Source organism: Brachyhypopomus gauderio, chromosome 15 (assembly GCF_052324685.1).
Source record: "Brachyhypopomus gauderio isolate BG-103 chromosome 15, BGAUD_0.2, whole genome shotgun sequence".
Classification (NCBI taxonomy): Eukaryota; Metazoa; Chordata; class Actinopteri; order Gymnotiformes; family Hypopomidae; genus Brachyhypopomus; species Brachyhypopomus gauderio.
Window position 1 is genome coordinate 22,398,036 of NC_135225.1, and position 21,145 is coordinate 22,419,180.

General features: G+C 39.9%; 1 protein-coding gene across 13 annotated transcripts in view; it reads left to right on the forward strand.

Annotated features, from left to right (window-relative positions):
* The window catches only part of lyst (lysosomal trafficking regulator), a 123,240-nt gene that overhangs the window by 66,670 nt on the left and 35,425 nt on the right, over positions 1 to 21,145 (forward strand). For all 13 annotated transcript variants that reach the window (XR_013121389.1, XM_076975166.1, XM_076975171.1 and 10 more), the window contains 4 exons: positions 4,346 to 4,468; positions 6,655 to 7,396; positions 12,244 to 12,424; positions 20,784 to 20,953. Coding sequence is in view for 12 of the 13 variants with exons in the window: in XM_076975166.1 (XP_076831281.1) it covers positions 4,346 to 4,468; positions 6,655 to 7,396; positions 12,244 to 12,424; positions 20,784 to 20,953 (1,216 nt within the window). In the remaining variant the exon portion in view is untranslated. The remainder of the gene's footprint in view (positions 1 to 4,345; positions 4,469 to 6,654; positions 7,397 to 12,243; positions 12,425 to 20,783; positions 20,954 to 21,145) is intronic.

Genomic DNA, 21,145 nt, shown 5'->3' on the forward strand with positions numbered 1-21,145 from the left:
CTTGTATGTCACTTTCAAGGTCCATTTCAATATTTCCCAGCACGAGCAAAGACACTTCGTCAGACGTTCAAAAGACGTCCACTGAAAAGCCAGAATGAAAGTTTTTGCGATGTCTTTTTTGAACGTCTATTGCTGCCGTTCAGTTGCAGTTTTTGCAAGTCTACTGACATCCAATAAAGGTCCTAGTCAGACGTTCAGATAGAAAACTCGTCATAGACGTTCATGTTAAGTTAAAGTTAAGGTCCTAGTCACACTGTCAGATTTTGAACCAGTTTTGAACGTCCACCAGACATGCAAAAGGGTCTGGACTGACCGACGTGATACAGACATGATTTTAACGTCTTTCTGATATCGCATGTTTGTTGGGATAAGTTAAATATTTATACATATACTCGAAATTATTCGCTTTTTTATCACATTATTTAATGGTTGTTTATTTTCAAAACGCCCAATCTTAACATCTTCACATTCTCTCATGTTTCGTCCTGGAATTACAAGAGGCTCGTATTTGTTAACGTCATATAAGTGAACTGATCAGTCAGACAGCTATTTGTTGGGAAATGAAGTTACACTTTCAAGCATTTTTAAACACAAAGCAACATTCATTTGTTTGGCTTTAAAACGGAAATTAGCACAGTATCTGACTTTGGTATCGAAAATGGTATCGAATTTCAATATTTTTTTAAGTATCGTATCGAAGTTGTAATTCTTAGTATCGTGACAAGCCTATATCAAACCCATGTGTACATCTCTAGCATCACAGTGGTATCATCACAGTGGTATCACCAGAAGTGGAAAGAGTACTAAAGTATTGTACTCAAGTAAAAGTACAGTCATAGCCAAAAGTTTTGATAATGATACCAATATTAATTTTTACAAAGTCTACTGCTTCAGTTTTTATAATGGCAATTTGCATATACTCCAGAATGTTATAAAGAGTGATCAGCTTAACAGCAATTAATTGCAAAGTCAATATTTGCCTAAAAATATTTAAAATATTTTTAAAGCCCTGCCTTAAAAGGACCAGCTAACATCGTTTCAGTGATTGCTCCATTAACACAGGTGTGGGTTTTGATGTGGACAGGGTTGGAGATCAATCTGTCATGATTAAGTAAGAATGACACCACTGGACACTTTAAAAGGAGGCTGGTGCTTGACATCATTGTTTCTCTTCTGTTAACCATGGTTATCTCTAAAGAAACACGTGCAGTCATTGCACTGCACAAAAATGGCCTAACGGAAGAGTATTGCAGCTAGAAAGAGTGCACCTCATTCAACAATCTATCGCATCATCAAGAACTTCAAGGAGAGAGGTTCCATTGTTGCCAAAAAAGCTCCAGGGCGCCCAAGAAAGACCAGCAAGCGCCAGGACCGTCTCTTAAAAGTGTTTCAGCTGTGGGATCGGACTACCAGCAGTGCAGAGCTTGCTCAGGAATGGCAGCAGGCAGGTGTGAGTGCATCTGCACGCACTGTGAGGCGGAGACTCTTGGAGCAAGGCCTGGTCTCAAGGAGGACAGCAAAGAAGCCACTTCTCTCCAGAAAAAACATGAGGGACAGACTGATATTCTGCAAAAGGTACAGGGAGTGCACTGCTGAGGACTGGGGTAAAGTCATTTTCTCTGATGAATCCCCTTTCCGATAGTTTGGGACATTTGGAAAACAGCTTGTTCGGAGAAGACGAGGTGAGCGCTACCACCAGTCTTGTCTCATGCCAATTGTAAAGCATGCTGAAACCATTCATGTGTGGGGTTGCTTCTCAGCCAAGGGAATCGGCTCTCTCACAGGCTTGCCTAAAAAAACAGCCATGAATAAAGAATGGTACCAGAATGTCCTCCGAGAGCAACTTCTCCCAACCATCAAAGAGCAGTTTGGTGATCAACAATGCCTTTTCCAGCATGATGGAGCACCTTGCCATAAAGCAAAGGGGATAACAACATGGCTCAGGGAACAAAACATAGAGATTTTGGGTCCGTGGCCTGGAAACTCCCTAGATCTTAATCCCTTTGAGAACTTGTGGTCAATCATCAAGAGATGGGTGGACAAACAAAAACCTACACATTCTGACAAAATGCAAGCATTGATTGTGCAAGAATGAACTGATATCAGTCAGGATTTGGTCCAGAAGTTGATTGAGAGCATGCCACGGAGAATTGCAGAGGTCCTGAAGAAGAAGGGTCAACACTGCAAATAATGACTTGCTGCATTAACTGTCAATTAAAGCTTTTGTTACTCATAATATGATTGCAATTATATTTCTGTATGTGATAAAAACATCTGACTAACACACATAAAAACCAGAGGGCAGCAGATCATGTGAAAATATAATATTTGTGTCATTCTCAAAACTTTTGGCCATGTCTGTACTATTACTCTGAAGAATTTTTACTTAGGTATGAGTAAAGTTACTAGTCTAAATCAAGTTAAAAGCAAAAAGTAACTCATTTAAAATGTAGTTCCTTACTGCATTACTTTATTTAATTATTTAAATTGCATAGTAACAGTTAATGTGTGAATTTAGCCACTCTACAGACCAACCAGACTAACTGATTGTGAGACTGGGTACATGTTATGACTCAGATGCGTGCAGAGATGAAAAAATATCAGTCAAAACCAGTCCAGGTCAGTATCTTCAAAAAACAATTCCGGGCAACCATAGACAAGGGCAAATCCAAAAAATCTGAGTGGTTTTTGTAGCAGGTAATAACAGACAGAGAAACATGCTCTGTATGCTTCCATAGTTAGTCGGCAATACTTTACAGTGAGGTAATGGAGAAAACTGGCTTATAAGTGTATTTGTGAATGGGGAACATTTACGGCATTTAGCAGACGCTCTTATCCACAGCGAATTACAAAAGTGCTAAGTGTTTAGTCAGAATATGCATCCCTATCTAGTATAAACAGGTTTAAGTCCAAACTACTCGAGCTCAAGCACTGCCATAAACAGTTGCCAGTGCTGATACCTAGAAAGAAGACAACAAAAAATAAGATTAGACACAGAGCAATACCTAGCAAGACTGAAATACCTACAAGACTACATTAGCAAGTGTTCCCAGAGATAATGTGCAATTACGATTCACAGGTGTGAATCTTAATAATGAGGGGAGGAGGAACAAGGTAGACAATTCTGGGGATTGGAGTCCTTATGGTCCTGCTGCATGACACTGATGTTATCAATTTAAAATAGCATTATTATAATAGCATTATTATAATAACCTCACCTCTGTCTAGCCTGAATAATTGCTGTGTAACATTACCATTATTTTACAACTTGTTGGATTTGACGCTAACTACCGGTAACTTGTCAAGGTCAACAGTCAATAGTTGCAACTAACATAAGCAATGTGTAAGGCATCAATCGTTGAGTAAGCTATGACAGGCATCGATGTCTTATAGATAATTTGTGCTATGAACTATGAATGCTGCCTATTTTATTAACTACATTTTCAAAGGTACTGTAATATCATACCTCTACATTTTTGCTCAGGTTTGAAGTAAGGTTTTTGTAAGCGGAGAGTTCAGTCTCCCGGAGCAAACAAAGATTACATTACATAAAATCACTTGTTTTTGTTGCGTTTAAATTCAAAGTGGTCCTTCATGGCCAGGGGTTCAGAGTGTTCCTTCAGATATAGCCAGAGGTTCAGAGTGTTCCCTCAGATATAGCCAGAGGTTCAGAGTGTTTCTTCAGATATAGCCAGAGGTTCAGAGTGTTCCTTCAGATATAGCCAGAAGTTCAGAGTGTTCCGTCAGATATAGCCAGAGGTTCAGAGTGTTCCGTCAGATATAGCCAGAGGTTCAGAGTGTTCCTTCAGATATAGCCAGAGGTTCAGAGTGTTCCTTCAGATATAGCCAGAGGTTCAGAGTGTTCTGTCAGATATAGCCAGAGGTTCGCTCCAATCGCTTTGGGTTCAGCTTCATGTATAGATGGAGGTGTCAGACTCATCTACCATCTTTCTGTGATGTACAGTTTTTTTTCATCTCAGCATTCACTCCAGCAAATTTCCAGACAGTTTTATTTGTAGTCAGTGACACATTATTTAAAATATAGCAAATTACAATTCTTAACACAAAATATACTTAAGTAAAAGTACAGGTTCTAAAATCTATTTTAAAAAGTAGAAGTACACAAAAAACCCACTTAATTACAGTAACAGCAGATATGTCAATGCGAAGATGTGACAAATTAAGCATTATACTTTCATTTGTTAACACTTCTGTAATTCACCTCAGTGTTTACAGCTGCAAAGCTATAACACGGTAGGGGAAAATTTGAACAGATAATTTTAAATCTTGTATAAAAACGTCTCCACAATATCTATTAACTTTTGCCATTGATTTTTGTCTCAAGATGGTAAGCTGTACCAGGAGAAGGTTCAGTCCATGATGTATCTGCGCCATTCCAGCAGTGGAGGGAAGTCTGCTTGCAGCTCAGAGCTCTCCCTCTGCCCTTATCCTGAAGCACGAGCTGAAGGTAACACAGTCCCTGCAGTGCCTAATCACACCCAATCTGTCTAATCACAGCAGGTACTGGGCTCAGACACACCAGCTGCTAGTTTATGCTAATATTGCTAAGGAGACCTAAAGACATACTATTAAATATTTATTAAATTGTGATGTAGGGAAGGCATGAATTTCATGTACATAATATTTTTAGGATTTATCAGGATATCAAAGACAAGTGAACAGAAAATCCGTGGGATGTGCACTTATTGTGTCTGTTGATATTTTGACATGTACTGGTTTCCATCCTTAGTTTATCCAAAAACCATTGTGTGTCTGTATGTACTCTTATTTCCTTTTAAAATGCCGCTATTTGTGCCATCTGGCATGTACAAACACAACTGACAAGTGTTTTTGTACATGAGCTGATTCAGAGCCTGCTTCAGAAACTGTGGGTCCCAGCAAGAAGAATCCACAAAGCTTATGTCCATATCCATCTGTGTCATAGTGACCTCCCATAGTTTTGAGAGAGTCATCTTTTTCCTGTTCATTCAAACTGTTTGGGTAGACAATAAGATTTTTGTAGTTGCACTGCATGATTTCAGCTGTCAATAAATTGGAAAAGCTTGGGAGAAATAAACGGCTGCACTTGGATGTTGCCAGTGCTGAAGAAAACCACTGCGATTAAATAATGGAAACATGATTTGAAATGTGTAGAAAAACCATAACCAAAACCAAAAAGCTTTAAAAAAAAAAAGCCTTGTCTTGCAATGTTTAAAAAATGGAGAGATTCTTAGCAATTTCAGGAGATTACACATACCATACCTAAATAATAATTAGATGAAACTAAGGATTTTCATAGTCGAATCTGATTCGTCAGATTTTCCCTTTAGTCGACTTATAGTCGAATCAGGGTTTTTTTTTTTATATCTAGTGCACCTTAAACAGGATCCCGTTCTCATTCGGGACTTTTTTCCACTTCAAAGTAAATACCTAAAACACTCAGATAAATGAATAAACGTGGTAGGTTGGCTTTATTCAGCTTTTATTTATTTACTTATTTATTTTTTTATGAAACGCTAGAGAACATTGACCGTCAGTGTGCAGTGCAAAAATGTCAAAAATATTTGAAATAAAATGTGCCTGCCTGAAAATATAAAAAAAATTGCCACACAACAGAAAAAAATTATAAGTAAAGGTTCAAGTAACGGGGTTTAAAAAGCAAACAACAACAAAAAATGTTTATAGGCCTACTTGCCGAGACGCACCACGACGAGACGACACGACAAACGGCTGAACAGTTTTTTGTTGTCGTGCGAAATGAGACGTTGATGACATAACTTGCACTTTACTTTGTTTGATTCATCTTTATCTTTTTCAAAATACTTTTGAAGTTTTTTTAGTAGCCATTATAATCTCAGCAGATGCTGATCCTGTAGCGTGTTCAACTCCGCTCATTTGGATTGTGCAACTGCAGGGTGTGATTTATTAATGTGTAGTAAGGAAGATGCCTATTGTTAATGCGCACATATCATTTTAAAATATTTATTAACAGAAATTAGGATGATTTTATTTGGCAAAAGGCTATATATAACGAAAACACAGACATTTCATGTAACAACTAATTCTTAGCATCCTTGGGCACCCCCGTACAGTTAGAATGGTACATTCGACTATGACGTTCATAGTCGACTAGGGGGTATAGTCGAATCAGCAACCATTGCAGGTCACCCCTAATAATAATAATAATAATAATAAACCTCGGAATAAAATGTTTGGTGGTTGCTTCAGTGGAAGATTTGGAATGAAAATTATTTAACAAATAAAACCAACATGAATTACTTTTGATTAAAAGAAGACTGATATCAAACACTGCTGCATGAATGGTTGTAGCCAGACTAGCAAAGCATTTCAAAGGAAGAGCATGGGAAGACAATTATGTTATTTGTTATATTGTATATTATAACCAGCCCCGGCGCCTGGGGGGGACAACCGGGTCTGTTGTCCCGGGCGGGCCCCAAGGCCAGGGGGGCCCATCAAATCACTAGTTTTTTTTCACTAGTTTTAATTTACAATTACAATTTTAAATGTTTGTTTATTGTAAATGTTTAAATGGTCCCAGTACATTGCTGCTAATGCTAGTCTTTTTGGTGTTGCTGGAGCTTTGTCAGACCTTTTGTCACCCACCTGTACTAATGGAATAACTTTGTTCCACAGTGCACCAGCCTTCTTCAGTGGAGCATGGCAGTGCTAGCTCATTCCTTCCCACCACAAGCACGTCTTCCTCTCCTTACTCCTCCCCAGCCCTTTTGCTCCATCTACACCACCAAGGCTCATCTGAATCCCCTTATCCAGACATGGATGTGTCCCTCACTACACAGCGGGCCCTTGGCAGCACAGAGACTCTGAAGACAGGTAAAGATGAAAACCTTTTAAGCAGCTGTGAGTCGGCCAAGACCATCTGCGATTCCCAAGACATGCAAGGGATAAAGCAGGCCTCTCGGATACCCTCCAGGGTCAGGGTTGGTGTTGAGGAGAGCCCCCAGATGCTTCCTGGGATCAGTGTTGAGTTTGAGGAGGGCCCCCGCATGCCCTCTGGAGTTGGGGTTGACGATGCCCCCCGGATTCCCTCGGTCAGCATGGAAGAGGAGCAGGAGGCTCCAGCAAGCAGCTCAGTGGAGGGCAGTGTTAGCACAGAATTGGAGGAGCGCCTGCATTTGACCGAGGAGGAAGCTCCACGCAGGCCGGACAGCCTAAAAGGCATTCAGTCATTTCAAAGGAGCCAGAGCAACCTGGCCAGCCTGGGCCTGGCCTTCCCAGCACAGAATGGCTCTCTGGCCATCGCTCGCTGGCCAAGTGTGACTGACCGTCCTGCCCCAACTGATGACTGGGAGAGCTACACCTACTCCCCTGGCTATGACCGGGCACACAACAAGGCTGAGTCCACTGGCTATGACAGGTAGGAGGCACTTTATCACTTCTTAAATCCTCAGTTCTTCACCTTCTTCAATGATATGCCTGTTAACTTTTTTGTTTAATCACTTGTTTTATTGAGGTCTGCAAGGCTCAGTTTTAAAACACTTGAGATATCAACTAACAAATCTTTTCTTCTTGCACTTTTTTCTTCTTGCACTCGTGAAAATGTAGTGTTTTACAGCAAACATTTACAAATTGCATCATTTTTAACTTTCTTCTGTTTACTTCAAAAACACATTGCTTCAGTTAACAGATCTGAATAATGACTTTTAGCTTTTTAATTTAGCTTTTTTATTGTTTACTCTTTCTTAATATCACCAAAACAATGCAGACTTGCAATGGGCAAGTCAAGACTTTTTGTGAATGTTTACTTCTTATACTTCTCTGAAATTATTGTCATGGTGATCATCATTGGCCAGAGGAGGATGGGTTCCCTCCCTGAGTCTTTGTTCCTCTCAAGGTTTCTTCCTCATGCTCTTAGGGAGTTTTTCTTTGCCACTGTCACCCTTGGCTTGCTCACTGGGGGCTTGGACTCAGACACTTGTAAAGCTGCTTTGTGACAACAACTATTATAAAAAGTGCTATAAATAAATCTATAATATTTATAAAGAAATTTTGATTGGTGTACTATGGACTCCATGTTGAAAGAAAAGCTAGGGATTCAGTGCATTATTTACTGAGTTCTGGTCATGGCCTCCTGTGCACTCAAGATGTTGTTACAATGGACACACATGGCTGACACCAGTTGTAAAGTCAGCTTGATAAGGACAATAATGTGGGTAGGGCAGACTGAGCATTTAATCATGATTTGTTGTTCTTCACAATGTATATATATTTATAACCTATACTTATCTATACTTGTATGTATCTATACTTATAACCAAAGTGATTCATTACAAGTGATGTATGCTAAACATGAACATTTTAATGTAGAAATGAATGCTACAAACCAATATCATTATTGAAAAACTGGGGTGCATTTCCTAAAACGTTCGTAATGCTAAGTACTTCGTAACCTCGCACTTAAGAATATTTCTAAATTTACGAGTGTTTCCCAAAACTCACCGTAACTAACGTCACGTTTACACTTGTGTAACGCAGCTCGCACTGTGGAGCAAGGAGGCGGACACAAACGCTGAGAAGAGCTAGATTTATTACAGGGCATTCCATAATCGAGGTCATAGTCACAGGCAGGGGTCATAACGGGTGAGCCATCCATGTTTGACAAATACAAGGGCGTGATCACAGACAGTCACAAAACAGGGCAGGGTAACACTGAACAGGGAGCAGACAACGGAGAATACGATACCCACAAGGCAGCGATGACAGAGCACAAAATCACAAACACCAAACCAAGATCGAACATTAATCCATGAAAGAACGAATAACCGACAAGGGGCTAGGGCATGGGTTAAAGTTCTCCGTCACCACGACGGATTTCCGTCATTTGTAATTTTGGAGAAAAAAAAATCCGTCAGATCATAATAGTAAAACTAAGTTTATAATTAATGCATCGCGAGTGGCGCGAGGATCAGCGCAGCGAAAATGACACAATCACGGTGGCTCCGCCCATGCGCGTTGTGCACCTCTCGAATTTTGTAACTTCGCACGCGCCGCGCCTCAGCGCAATGAACAAAGTCATGTTTGCAGGGTTCATACACCTATACAAGGTGGAATTAAAGCACTTGTACGTCATTTTCAAAATCCATTTCAATATTTCCCAGCACGTTAAACTTAATTAAGTTAAATGTTTATACATATACTTGAAATGATTCGAAATTAGCTTTTTTTCATCACATTATTTAATGGTTGTTAATTTTCAAAACGCCCAATCTTAACGTCTTCACGTTCTCTCATGTTTCGTCCTGGAATTACAAGAGGCTCGTATTTGTTAACGTAATACAGGAGAACTGTTCAGTCAGACAGCTATTTGTTGTGAAACGAAGTAGTTACAATTTCAAGTATTTTCAAGCACTTTAGCCTAAAATTCCAGCACTTTTCAAACCTAGAACACTGCAACATTAAAATTCATCAGGTAAATGTTCATCTGTTTTTGAGGGGTGTTTCTTTATACTACCATATATCGTTTCGGACAACACTGTAAAGAACGTGACGCCTCCGCCGTTCGCGGAGGTTCACCCGAGGTGTGCGGAGCCGCGCGCTACGGTCACTCGCGAAAGTATAAACCTAGCTTAAACCTAAACCTAGCTTTAGGATAGGATAACTGCATACAGTATGTACGCATGTTCCGATTTACGACGTATCGACGTCGTATCCCGAGGACCGCCTGCATTTCAGACATCGGAAGAGCTTTAGAGGTAGATGCAAGATAAATTAAGTATTTTTTCTTTATTCTGATGAAATTTATTTTTTAATCAGAAATATAAGAAAGTGTTTTTTTTTTTGTTGTTTTTTTTGTTTGAGCCGGTACAGGTGGTCAGACGATCTGGTTCATCATGGCCGCCCGTAACTTACAGCGTAAGGCGTAATACATGAACAAAAGCACAAAATGTATGTCCTAATAAACCAACACGAAATATTTATTAAATATCTTATATACTACAACTAACTATAATCATAATACTTGTAATTCTTTTAAACTTTATTTGCATAATTTCTTTGAGTTGTCTTGTATCCTATAATTTTAACAACAGTAATTGTCATTGCCATTTTTGAACTTTTAATATTTTTGTAACATACCTACTTAAAGCAGTTAATGTTACTGCTTATGTTTTTGCCATAGTGAATCTGATAAAAACAAGAGAGCTTCATACCTTTTAAAACTCACCAAGATTCACTAAATTTGAGGAGGACCTCCAGATATCTCCATTATATAAACATTTATGTACATTTATTGCTCAGGTGTTGCATTTTGTCGCTTCATAGATTCTCTTTTCTCTCCTTACACAGGCTATTTAGATAAATATACTTTATAAATGTGTTTATTGTGTAGAATTAGGCAAAAGAGGCTGTGTCCCAACTACACAACATTTTCAGTAATTGCTGGCATTGTCTTTTGCCAGGAAAAAATTTCAGTCAAATGAAAATTTCTTGCTTTAACCCATGGGCTAGGGGAACACAGGGACTATAAGTACACGGAACTAACAAGACACAGCTGAGGACGATGATAACAAGGAGTGGCAGACGGGAAACCAGGGCAACAGACAAGCTGGGTGGGATCAAGGAGCAGGGAACAACACAGACACGAGGGACAGAGATACCGGAGTGACAGCAAGGAGAGGGGGGCGTAGCCCTACATGACAAATTGTTTGTAAAATAAGAGTGTTCTGACCCACTTGAAGCTCATATGCAGCTCTACCTCAAATTAGATAGAGGCAGCTAATTTCCCTTTTAAAAACTTGCACTGGTTTTAAGCATGGCATTAGTACATTTGCTAATATAAAAACGCAAATTTCATATTTAATGTGAAAAAGCAAAGCTAATAGCATGAAAAATGTAGTCAGTATTTTCCTAGAATTAAATTAACTTTTGTTGTATGAATCAGGGTTTAGTGGTGTCACAACAACCCACTATGAAGTTCTATTGGTTCAAATCTGAGCATAAATATATATCGTTTCATTTTACTCCCAGGTTTTAGTTATTTAATTCACATCAAACAAATAATGACGATAACTTGATAGACGTTTTTCAATGTAGCAGTAGTATGAAAATAAAAATCAAGTCAATAAATAATATATTAAATAAATCTTTGCAATGACTACAGTTACAGACATCAGAAATAACTAGTTACTCTAATAAGCTTGACTTGACATGACAGTCAAATGAACTGATCATATACATATATAAGCCAGACAAAAGTCACACCACCATTTCAACATGTATTTCTGTAGACTGTATGGTGTGTTCACACCCCCCTAATGAAACAGTTGAAATGAAGCATACACCACTGCATATGGATGGTTCAAGCATGAACGTAATTTTGATTTCAAAAGTGGGGGGGACGGATTCATCGCTATTTAAATATTTGGCTTTACCCGTAAAAACTGGGGGGGACCAAAACTGGTTTTTGAAAAAGTGGGGGGGGGGGACATGTCCCCCCCCCCCAAAATTACGTCCGTGGGTTCAAGTCTTGTGCAACCACCAAGTCATCTTTATGGACATTGTGACCTGAAACTTCCCATGACTCCTTAATCTGGACCAACTTGGATGGTGTGCTGGTGGATATATGTACTGGGTTTTACCAGGTATCTACTCTGAAGGTACTCTGCCTTGAATGACCATGAGAGAATGACTTTACCATGCTGGCTTGAAAACACAAAGGCAAATTATGCTAAATGTATTTGCCAAAATTCACATGAAACATAAATTTTATTCATTCATGTGTGTTTTTTGTTCGTTACGTGTTATAAACATAATCTAGACTTCTATGAATTTGCATTCATTGTGGTGCAAATTCACTCACCACTGAAAAATCCTGTCCTGCAACGTTACCTGCTAAACTTCTGTCAGTATTTGGGTGAGTTTGTCCTTGGAAAAATCCCATTTGGGGTGTGGTTTGCAATGCTTCTGTATATGAAAAAATACGTATGTGAATCGGTGGTTCGGTTTACTAGCTGAGCTTTTCTAGCGTAGAAGCAGAGGTAGAGTCAACAAAGAACTCCTTAAACTCCTTAAAAATTTGAAGACTTAGAAGGCTTTTGGGAAACACTCATTAAATTGGCATTCTTAAAGTGATGTTCTTAAATATGTTCGTAAATCTCTCAAATCATTCGTTATCAGGAAACGCACCCCAGATTAACTCCATTCCTTTAAACCAAACAAAATCAAATTGGTATTTTGTTGTAGTTAATGAATGTTATTTTTCCCCAGATCTGGATCAGAGGGCTGTTTGGTACTAATCTGCTGTGGACTTTATGAGCTGCTGAGAGGTGTCCTGTTGTTGCTGCCAGATCTTATGCTGGAGGAGGTGATGGACAAACTGATCCAGCCAGAGGCCCTCATTGTCCTGGTCAACCACTCCTCCCCTCTCATTCAGCAGGGGGTGTTGAAGGTCAGTCCTGTGTGCTGTTTGCACATGTTCTGTCCCCTCCATACATGTGTTCGTTAGTTCATTATATCTAATACTATATGACCACAAGTGCAGGTAAAGTACAGTATATAAGTATGTATGTATATATGTGTGTGTGTGTGTATGTATGTGTGTATATATACAGTGGGGAAAATAAGTATTTAGTTAGTCACCAATTGTGCAAGTTCTCCCACTTAAAAAGATGAGAGGCCGGTAATTGACATCATAGGTAGACCTCAACTACGAGAGACGAAATGTGAAAAAAAATTGAGAAAATCATTTTTTCTGACTTTTAAAGAAAATTGGAAAATAAGTATTTGGTCAATAACAAAAGTTAATCTCAATACTTTGTTGTATATCCTCTGTTGGCAATGACAGAGGTCAAACGTTTTCTGTAAGTCTTCACAAGGTTGGCACACACTGTTGCTGGTATGTTGGCCCATTCCTCCATGCAGATCTCCTCACGTTTCATCTTCATTGCCCTTGCTGATGGAAGGAGGTTTGCACCCAAAATCTCACAATACATGGCCCCATTCATTCTTTCATGTACACGGACCAGTCGTCCTGGTCCCTTTGCAGAGAAACAGCCCCAAAGCATGATGTTGCCACCCCCATGCTTGACAGTTGGTATGGTGTTCTTTGGATGCAACTCAGCATTCACTGTCCTCCAAACACGACGAGTTGTGTTTTTACCAAATAGTTCTACTTTGGTTTCATCTGACCATATGACATTCTCCCAATACTCTTCTGGAACATCCAAATGCTCATTAGCAAACTTCAGACGTGCCTGGCTTAAGCAGGGGGACACGTCTGGCACTGCAAGATCTGATCTGAGTCCCTGGCGTCGTAGTGTGTTGCTGATGGTAGCCTTTGTAACGTTGGGCCCAGCTTTCTGCAGGTCATTCACTAGATCCCCCCCTTGTGGTTCTGGTATTTTTCCTCACCATTCTTGTGATCATTTTGACCCCACGGGCTGAGATCTTGCGTGGAGCCCCAGATCGAGGGAGATTAGTAGTGGTCTTGTAGGTCTTCCATTTTCTGATTATTGCTCCCACAGTAGATTTCTTCACACCAAGCTGCTTGCCTATTGCAGATTCAGTCTTCCCAGCCTACAATTCGGTTTCTGGTGTCCTCCGACAGCTCTTTCGTCTTCACCATAGTGGAGTTTGGAGTGTGACTGTTTGAGGTTGTGGGCAGGTGTCTTTTATACTGTTAACGACTTCAAATAGGTGCCATTAATACAGGTAATGAGTAGGGGTGGGCGATATAATATCGTTCACAAAAATACCGGTACATTTCTTTATTCGATTGGATGTCGCTATATCGCAACATTATGACGCAAGGACACAGGTTGTGCGTGCAGCGCGTAAAATAAACATGGCCAACAGCGGAGAGAGCAGCAGTGCTCACACTGTGAATGATTTAGTTCCTAAACGAGGAGCTACATCAGTAGTGTGGAAGTATTTCATGAACAGTTCACGTTCAAAGTTCACAATTTTAATTATGAACTAGTTCAAAGTTCAGTTCATTTTACTTTTTTTCGTGAGATATTCAAATACTTTTTTCACGATTTGGCTGTTGCGCAATCAAGGAGCGGACACAAATGCGAAGTAGATAGTACAATCTCATTAGATTTTATTTCACATCTTACATTTGCAGACGACACGCGAGTGGACCGCGAATGACGTGGCATGATGAATAGAGAACTAATGCTTAATACACTAAAAGGCAGCGGAAATGACAAGGGCACAAAACTAGACCAAACAAGAGTACAACTAATTGTTACATACACTGACATGAACAAACACACGGGAAGCAAGTAACGGCCATACATGAACATGAAGTCTAACAGAACATACATGTATTGCCAGGCACGATATCACGTTAGAGAACACAGAGACCAAACATGAACTGAAAACCTAAAACACTACGAACCTGAAAATGGAATAGAGACTTTAACCATACACAAACACGAAGCTAATCAGAACCACAAATCACAGATAAGGCGTGAATACCGTGCACATCCAACTAGGAAATAAAGAAACGACAATGATCCCCGAAGGTATAGTCTGAACATAGGCTATATATACACACCAACTAGGAGATAAAGAAACGACAATGATCCCTGAAGGTATAGTCTGGACATATACACACCAACTAGGAGATAAAGAACCGACAATGATCCCTAAAGGTATAGTCTGGACATATACACACCAACTAGGAGATAAAGAAACGACAATGATCCCTGAAGGTATAGTCTGGACATATACACACCAACTAGGAGATAAAGAACCGACAATGATCCCTCAAGGTATAGTCTGGACATAGGCAATACACACACACTTGTAAAACTAAGACGAGCTAACACGGAACAGCTGAAACAGAGGGGCGTAACAAGAACAAGGAAAACATAAAAACGACGAGACTAGAAGGGGGCGTGACAAGTACAAGCTAGAAATCACTATACGTTCTTATACGTGCTATGCCTACCCCGCTCTGCTGCAATTCATCACGGGTAACGTCGTGCGGAAGCCAGTATGTTATTAACTAGCCAGTATGTTAACTATTCTCATGCGGCTGTGTATATATATATACACAGGGGGGCTGTGTATAGATATATACACAGCCCCCTCGACAGGGGGGGACAACCGTGTCTGTTGTCCCGGGCCCCAGGGCAAGGGAGGTCCATCAAAAAGCCCAGCAATTTATTTTTTATTTAAAATCTATAATTTTTTAAATAATCTTGAAATCTTTCATTAATATAAAATTCTGTACTCAAAATAAGCTCAATGGCTAAAAATATATGTTTTTTACCTATCTGCATATTTTCCATTAAGTGCATACACCCCCGCATCCCACTGAAAAATGGTTTGCTCCAGCACCGATCGTAGCCGGGTGGTACCCGCCCAACAGCGGGAAATACAGTGGTGGATAGTTAAAGAAAACACAAATCTGGAGCGCAGAAAAGAAAGGAAAAATATTTACCTGACGAATTTTAATGTTGCTTTGTGTTCCAGGTTTGAAAAGTGCTAAAGTAGGCTAAAGTACTTGAAAATATTTGAAACTGTAACTACTTCGTTTCACAACAAATAGACTGAACAGTTCTCTTGTATTACGTTAACAAATACGAGCCTCTTGTAATTCCAGGACGAAACATGAGAGAACGTGAAGACGTTAAGATTGGGCGTTTTGAAAATAAACAACCATTAAATAATGTGATTAAAAAGCGTGGGGGGGGGTTAGGGTTAGGGTTAGGGTTAGGGTTAACCCTAACCCTAGACAACTTTCTTGTCCCGGGCCCCAGCAAAACTGTCAACGGGCCTGTATATATATACCCCTACCCCTGAACGTCATAGTCGAATGTACCATTCTGACTGCATGGGGGTGCCCAAGAATGCTGCTAAGCATTAGTTGTTGCATGAAATGTCTTTGTTTTCGTTATGTATAGCCTTTTGCCAAATAAAGTCATCCTAATAATACCTAATAATAAAACCATTTCTGTTAATAAATATTTTAAAATGATGTGTGCGCATTCACAATAGGCATCTTCCTTACTACACATTAATAAATCACACCCTGCAGTTGCACAATCCAAACGAGCGCAGCTGAACACGCTACAGGATAGTCAGCATCTTCCAAGATTATAATGGCTACTAAAAAGTGTGGGAGTATTTTGAAAAAGATAAAGATGAATCAAACAAAGTAAACTGCAAGTTATGTCATCAACGTGTTTCATTTCACACGACAACAACCAACCATTTAAAACACGTAAGGCGGAAAAAAAAACAGTTCAGCCGTTGTTGTTTCGGTCGTGTCGTATCGTGTCGTGGTGCGTCTCGGCAAGTAAGCCTATAAACATTTTTTGTTGTTTGCTTTTTAAACCCCGTTACTTGAACCTTTCCTTATATTTTTTGCTGTTGTGTGGCAATTTTTTTCACATTTTCAGGCAGGCATATTTGATTTAAAATATTTTTGACATTTTGCACAGTGCCTATCTGACAGTTCGATATGCGCACTGACTGTGACTTTTTTAATGTTCTCTAATGTTTCATAAAAAAAATAAAAAATCTGAATAAAGCCAACCTACCATGTTTATTCATTTATCTGAGTGTTTTAGGTTTTTACTTTGAAGTGGAAAAAAGTCCTGAATGAGAACGGGATCCCGTTTAAGGTGCTCTAGATAAAAAATAAAAAAAAAAACCCAATTAGACTATTAGTCGACTAAAGGGAAAATCTGACTAATCAGATTCAACTATGAAAATCCTTAGTTGTAGACACCTCTAATATAATATATATGTCAAGTAAGTATGTCCTCAGGCTCTTCCATTCCATGACAACTTCTTTGTCACAAGATGTCATTGTGACGGGCAGGGGTGAGCAACGAAAAGGAAGAGATCACGCCAAGTCTCAGGGAAAAATTATGGTTTAATAGAAAGTGTGCACCTAAAACCCGTGCATCTCTAAATTAAGGATATAATGACCAGCGGTCAACTGGTACAAAGACAAGACATATATAGGCAAACAAACGACCCTCAGGTGAGGCTCCGCCCACCTGAGGGACGCACATGACGTCACCAGACAACAACAACAACAGCCGCTGTGGACGGAGGCGGCCGGTAGGGGGCCGCCTCACCGTGACAGTCATATTTACTGACATGTCAATTTGCTCAAAATAATGGGGTTATCATCTGGATCTATTATTACTGAGGACTGCAGGTAATAATTACATTATTATTGTTATCCCACTTCAAGATGCAAAACTAATCCCACCTGAACAGAGTAACCTCAGGTGAATCAGACAGATCGTTTCTAAGATCAAACTTGTATGAGATCAAACTAATATTTAAAGTCTAATTATTTATTTAAAGACATTGCACAGTATGTTGGATGAATATACACAGGAGCAACTAAAAGCATCAGTCCTGTTACACTGGTGTAATTCTAGTGTTCAGACTCTTGTTTTTCCTTGTTATTATTGTTTTGTTATCTTGAGATGTTGACATCAGAATGTTTATGAAGGTTGTTTGTGCAGCCCATCTTGACTGTCTTTGGCTTATGCATTAGTTTTTCTAGCTGTAGACAGGTCTGCTTTTTCCTTATTTAGGAGGCAGATTATGTAGTTGACAGCACTTTCTCCTCTGTGTGTGTGTGTGTGTGTGTGAGAGAGAGAGAGAGAGAGAGAGAGAGAATGACTGTGTAAATGGTGTCTCCAAGGGTTTGTTCAATGGCTGTGATTGTTGGATTAAACTTTTTAGGTATTTGTTATGCACCTTGTTCTCAAAAGCAGCCTGTTTCAGAGCAGCACTATTATGTTTTTTTTGCTCTTTGTTTGCCTTACACTTCCTTACATAGTCATTAGGCTGTTTCATAGTCATAGTGTGCAAAGAATGAAGCTGCTTCCCAACTGATGTATGTATTTTGTGTGGTACTATGCTCTACTGCTAAGTCTTTAATAACATACTATTAATAACATACTTATTAGAGCATATAGTTAAAGCTAACCCTAACTAAGGCTGTGTTCGAAATAGCCTACTACATACTACTGGCGTACTGATCGAGCCCCAAATCAGTATGCCGTATGTAGTATGTGACCAAAATGAAATTTTCCAGTACGGGAAACGTACCCGGATGACCTACTACTTCCGCAAAATATTCCAGTACGCGAACAGAGCTATCTTCGTGGTGTACTGCATCCCATCATGCAACGCTACATTCACGTGACCCCGTAGTATGCTTTGCTTTTGTCGCATACTGGAAACTGTACTGCATACTACTACGAGGACCAGTATGCAGTATCCAGTATGTAGTAGGCTATCTCGAACAGAGCCCATGCCTGGTTTACAGCAAGACAGTCCAATGGCTTACACATAATCAACATATTTATTCACTTCAGCTGTGTCAGGGCTGTACCTGGAGCCGCTCCTCCTGTCGCCACAGGAGAGGACTCGCGAGCTAGTGCTCGCTCCCGAGCCAACACTCAAATGAAATGAAATGTGCCATATTTTGTCAATTGTGATTTTTTACACCCCAATCGAAATTTATCCTCCGCTTTTAACCCATCTGTGCAGTCAGAACACACACACACACACTCTAGTGATTACTAGGGGGCTGTGGATCACACGTGCCCAGAGCGGTGGGCAGCCCTAGCCCGGCGCCCGGGGAGCAGTTGGGGTTAGGTGCCTTGCTCAAGGGCACCTCAGTCATGGCCTGTTTGGGAATCGAACCCACGACCCTCCGGTCACAAGACCAGTTCCCTAACCGCCAGGCCATGACTGCCCTGTGGCAGGTGAACCATGGGCTGTATATGTCTGAGGACTGCCTCGTTCGCGGACCAGCGCTCACACCCAGACTGCCATTAGTTCACGAACACGTTCGCAAACGCGCAATCAGAAATGATGACCTGCAGCTGTTCTCCTCCCTATTTTAGGAGGACGGCTGCAGCGTCTCATTGCTGAGTTGTTTGTTGCCGTCTCCACGCGCTTTCTGCCAGCCTCTCCTTGTGTTCTGTTTCTTCGTTGCACTTACCATGTTTGCTGTTTTCCCTATCGTTTCCGAGTTTGCTCACCTCTTCGCCACTTCCGGCCATTAGTTTTCCAGCCCTGTTGTTTCTCTATCCAGTTTGGTTTGTTATTTTGGGAAGGGTTTTTCGTTTGATCCCAGTCGTGGTTTGAGAGCCAGCTACTTCTCTTGTCGTCTTCAGTTCGTTTCTTTTGTTTTGGTTTCCTCGCGTTGAGTTTTCCGTGATCTTTTTGGTTTCTCTTTCTGTTTAGAGTTTTCCTCCGTTCTTCCCTTTCACGGAGGTTTTTTCTTTTGGCGCTTTTCCCGAATTCCTTTTGGCGGAGGTTTCAGTTCACTGTTTTATTTTGTGATCGGCATTTGGGTCTTCCCTGTTCAACATTACACTCGTTGTGTGCGGGTTCGCATTCCAACGCGTAACAAGCTGTGGCAGGTGAACCATGGGCTGTATATGTCTGAGGAGCAGCTTGATGTTCTATGAAATACAGAAGAAATATTTCAGTTCTGAAATGAAACACGAAACCTATACTAGCAACAACACAAATTAAGTTAAAATTGGGAGCTTACTATGTTACTTTCAATTTAAGTTTATCAGGCTTTCAATGAACAAAAAGTGAATTAAAAAACACAGCATGCTTTCTAGATTTCTCTAAAAGAGAACATGAAATTGATAGGTATGGTTACAACTCCTAAGCTGCAAAGTTCATGAACATATGTTAATCTTTTTTTTTTCTTTTCTTTAAACTATGATTGACATGAACAACGCATAATTGCAAGTGGTCTTGCTAGCACCGGCATTACCTAAGTATTCTTTTTATAACTCAGTTGCACATATTGGATGGCTCCTTGAGTCTTTGGAAGGAACACCTTCTCTCCCACTGAATACCATGGTTTTGTTGCTTGTGTAGTGGCTGGAATTTGGCTCCTAACCTGTTGGGATTCAGTATTAAGTGCCCAGTGCAAGTCTGATGTCCTAATGACTGAATTTGTAACTTAATTGTAAATAATAATAAGAAGAAAGTGATACTTTAGTGGTGTTCCTGCACATTTCCATGAGTCTTTCTACTTTTCTTATACTTATTACTCAATAGTACTGACATAATAGTATTGATAAATATTGGTTAAATAAAACAATACAACAATAGAGTTCTCACTAAAATGTTATCCTGACCTGTCCAGATCAGGTTTGCATATCTTGTATTACTTCTCATCTGTTGTTAGCACCCAGCAGGTATATTTCCATTTATCCACTTGTATGTAGATGTAAAAAATTTGTGGTAATCTGTGTAGCATTATGAAAACCTTAGCAAAATAGAAGTCAAAATTGATTTATTGAAGATTTGTTGTGGACACCATTAGCTGAAAAAATGTCCATTCATTAAATTAGGACTACCACTTTAGAATCACTTTTGAACAGTTTGAGTATTGTGCAGAGACAAACAAAAAATGCATAAAGAAAAATAAGGAATATTTTAGTAGTGACAAGGTATCAAATTCACTAAAATAGAACTAGAGCAGAACAAGCCTCACCAAACCAAATGAACCAGGCATGTGATGAAACAAGTGTGGCTCAAAGAAAGAAAGGGAGAAAAATTTATAAATAAAGCTGTCCTTATAAAAGAGAGGAGAGTGTCAGAAGGTCAGGCAGAGGGTCAGAAGGTCAGGCAGCAGTGACCTTTTTTTTGTTTTTAGAGGACTAGATTAAACTTATGCTGTTATTGGATTGCCATGTCACTATTATGCGTATACAACCTCTATTATAAACATAATGCTGTTTTTTGTTCTCACATTTTTACATCCTGCACCAACGTGTGTGTGCCCGCAGCTGCTTGATGCATACTTTAGTCGAGCCCAGAAAGAACAGAAGGAGAAGTTTCTAAGGAACCACGGTTTCTCTCTGCTGGCCAACCAGCTGTACCTGCACCAGGGTACTCAGGGCGTGCTGGAGTGTTTCCTGGAGATGCTGTTTGGCCGGCCCGTTAGCTTAGAGGAGGAGTGAGTACATATACTCTTATGTTTTACTTCACATTTTTACCATCCTAAAATGATCACTGAACATACTTAGATTGTACTTATACTCATACTTAGCAATCAGCTCTATTTAATCTTTGTGGTTTCTAAGGCATCACTCACACTTAACCACTGAAACCTGGAAACCCTTTTTTCATTTTGAGGGTTTTTTTGCTT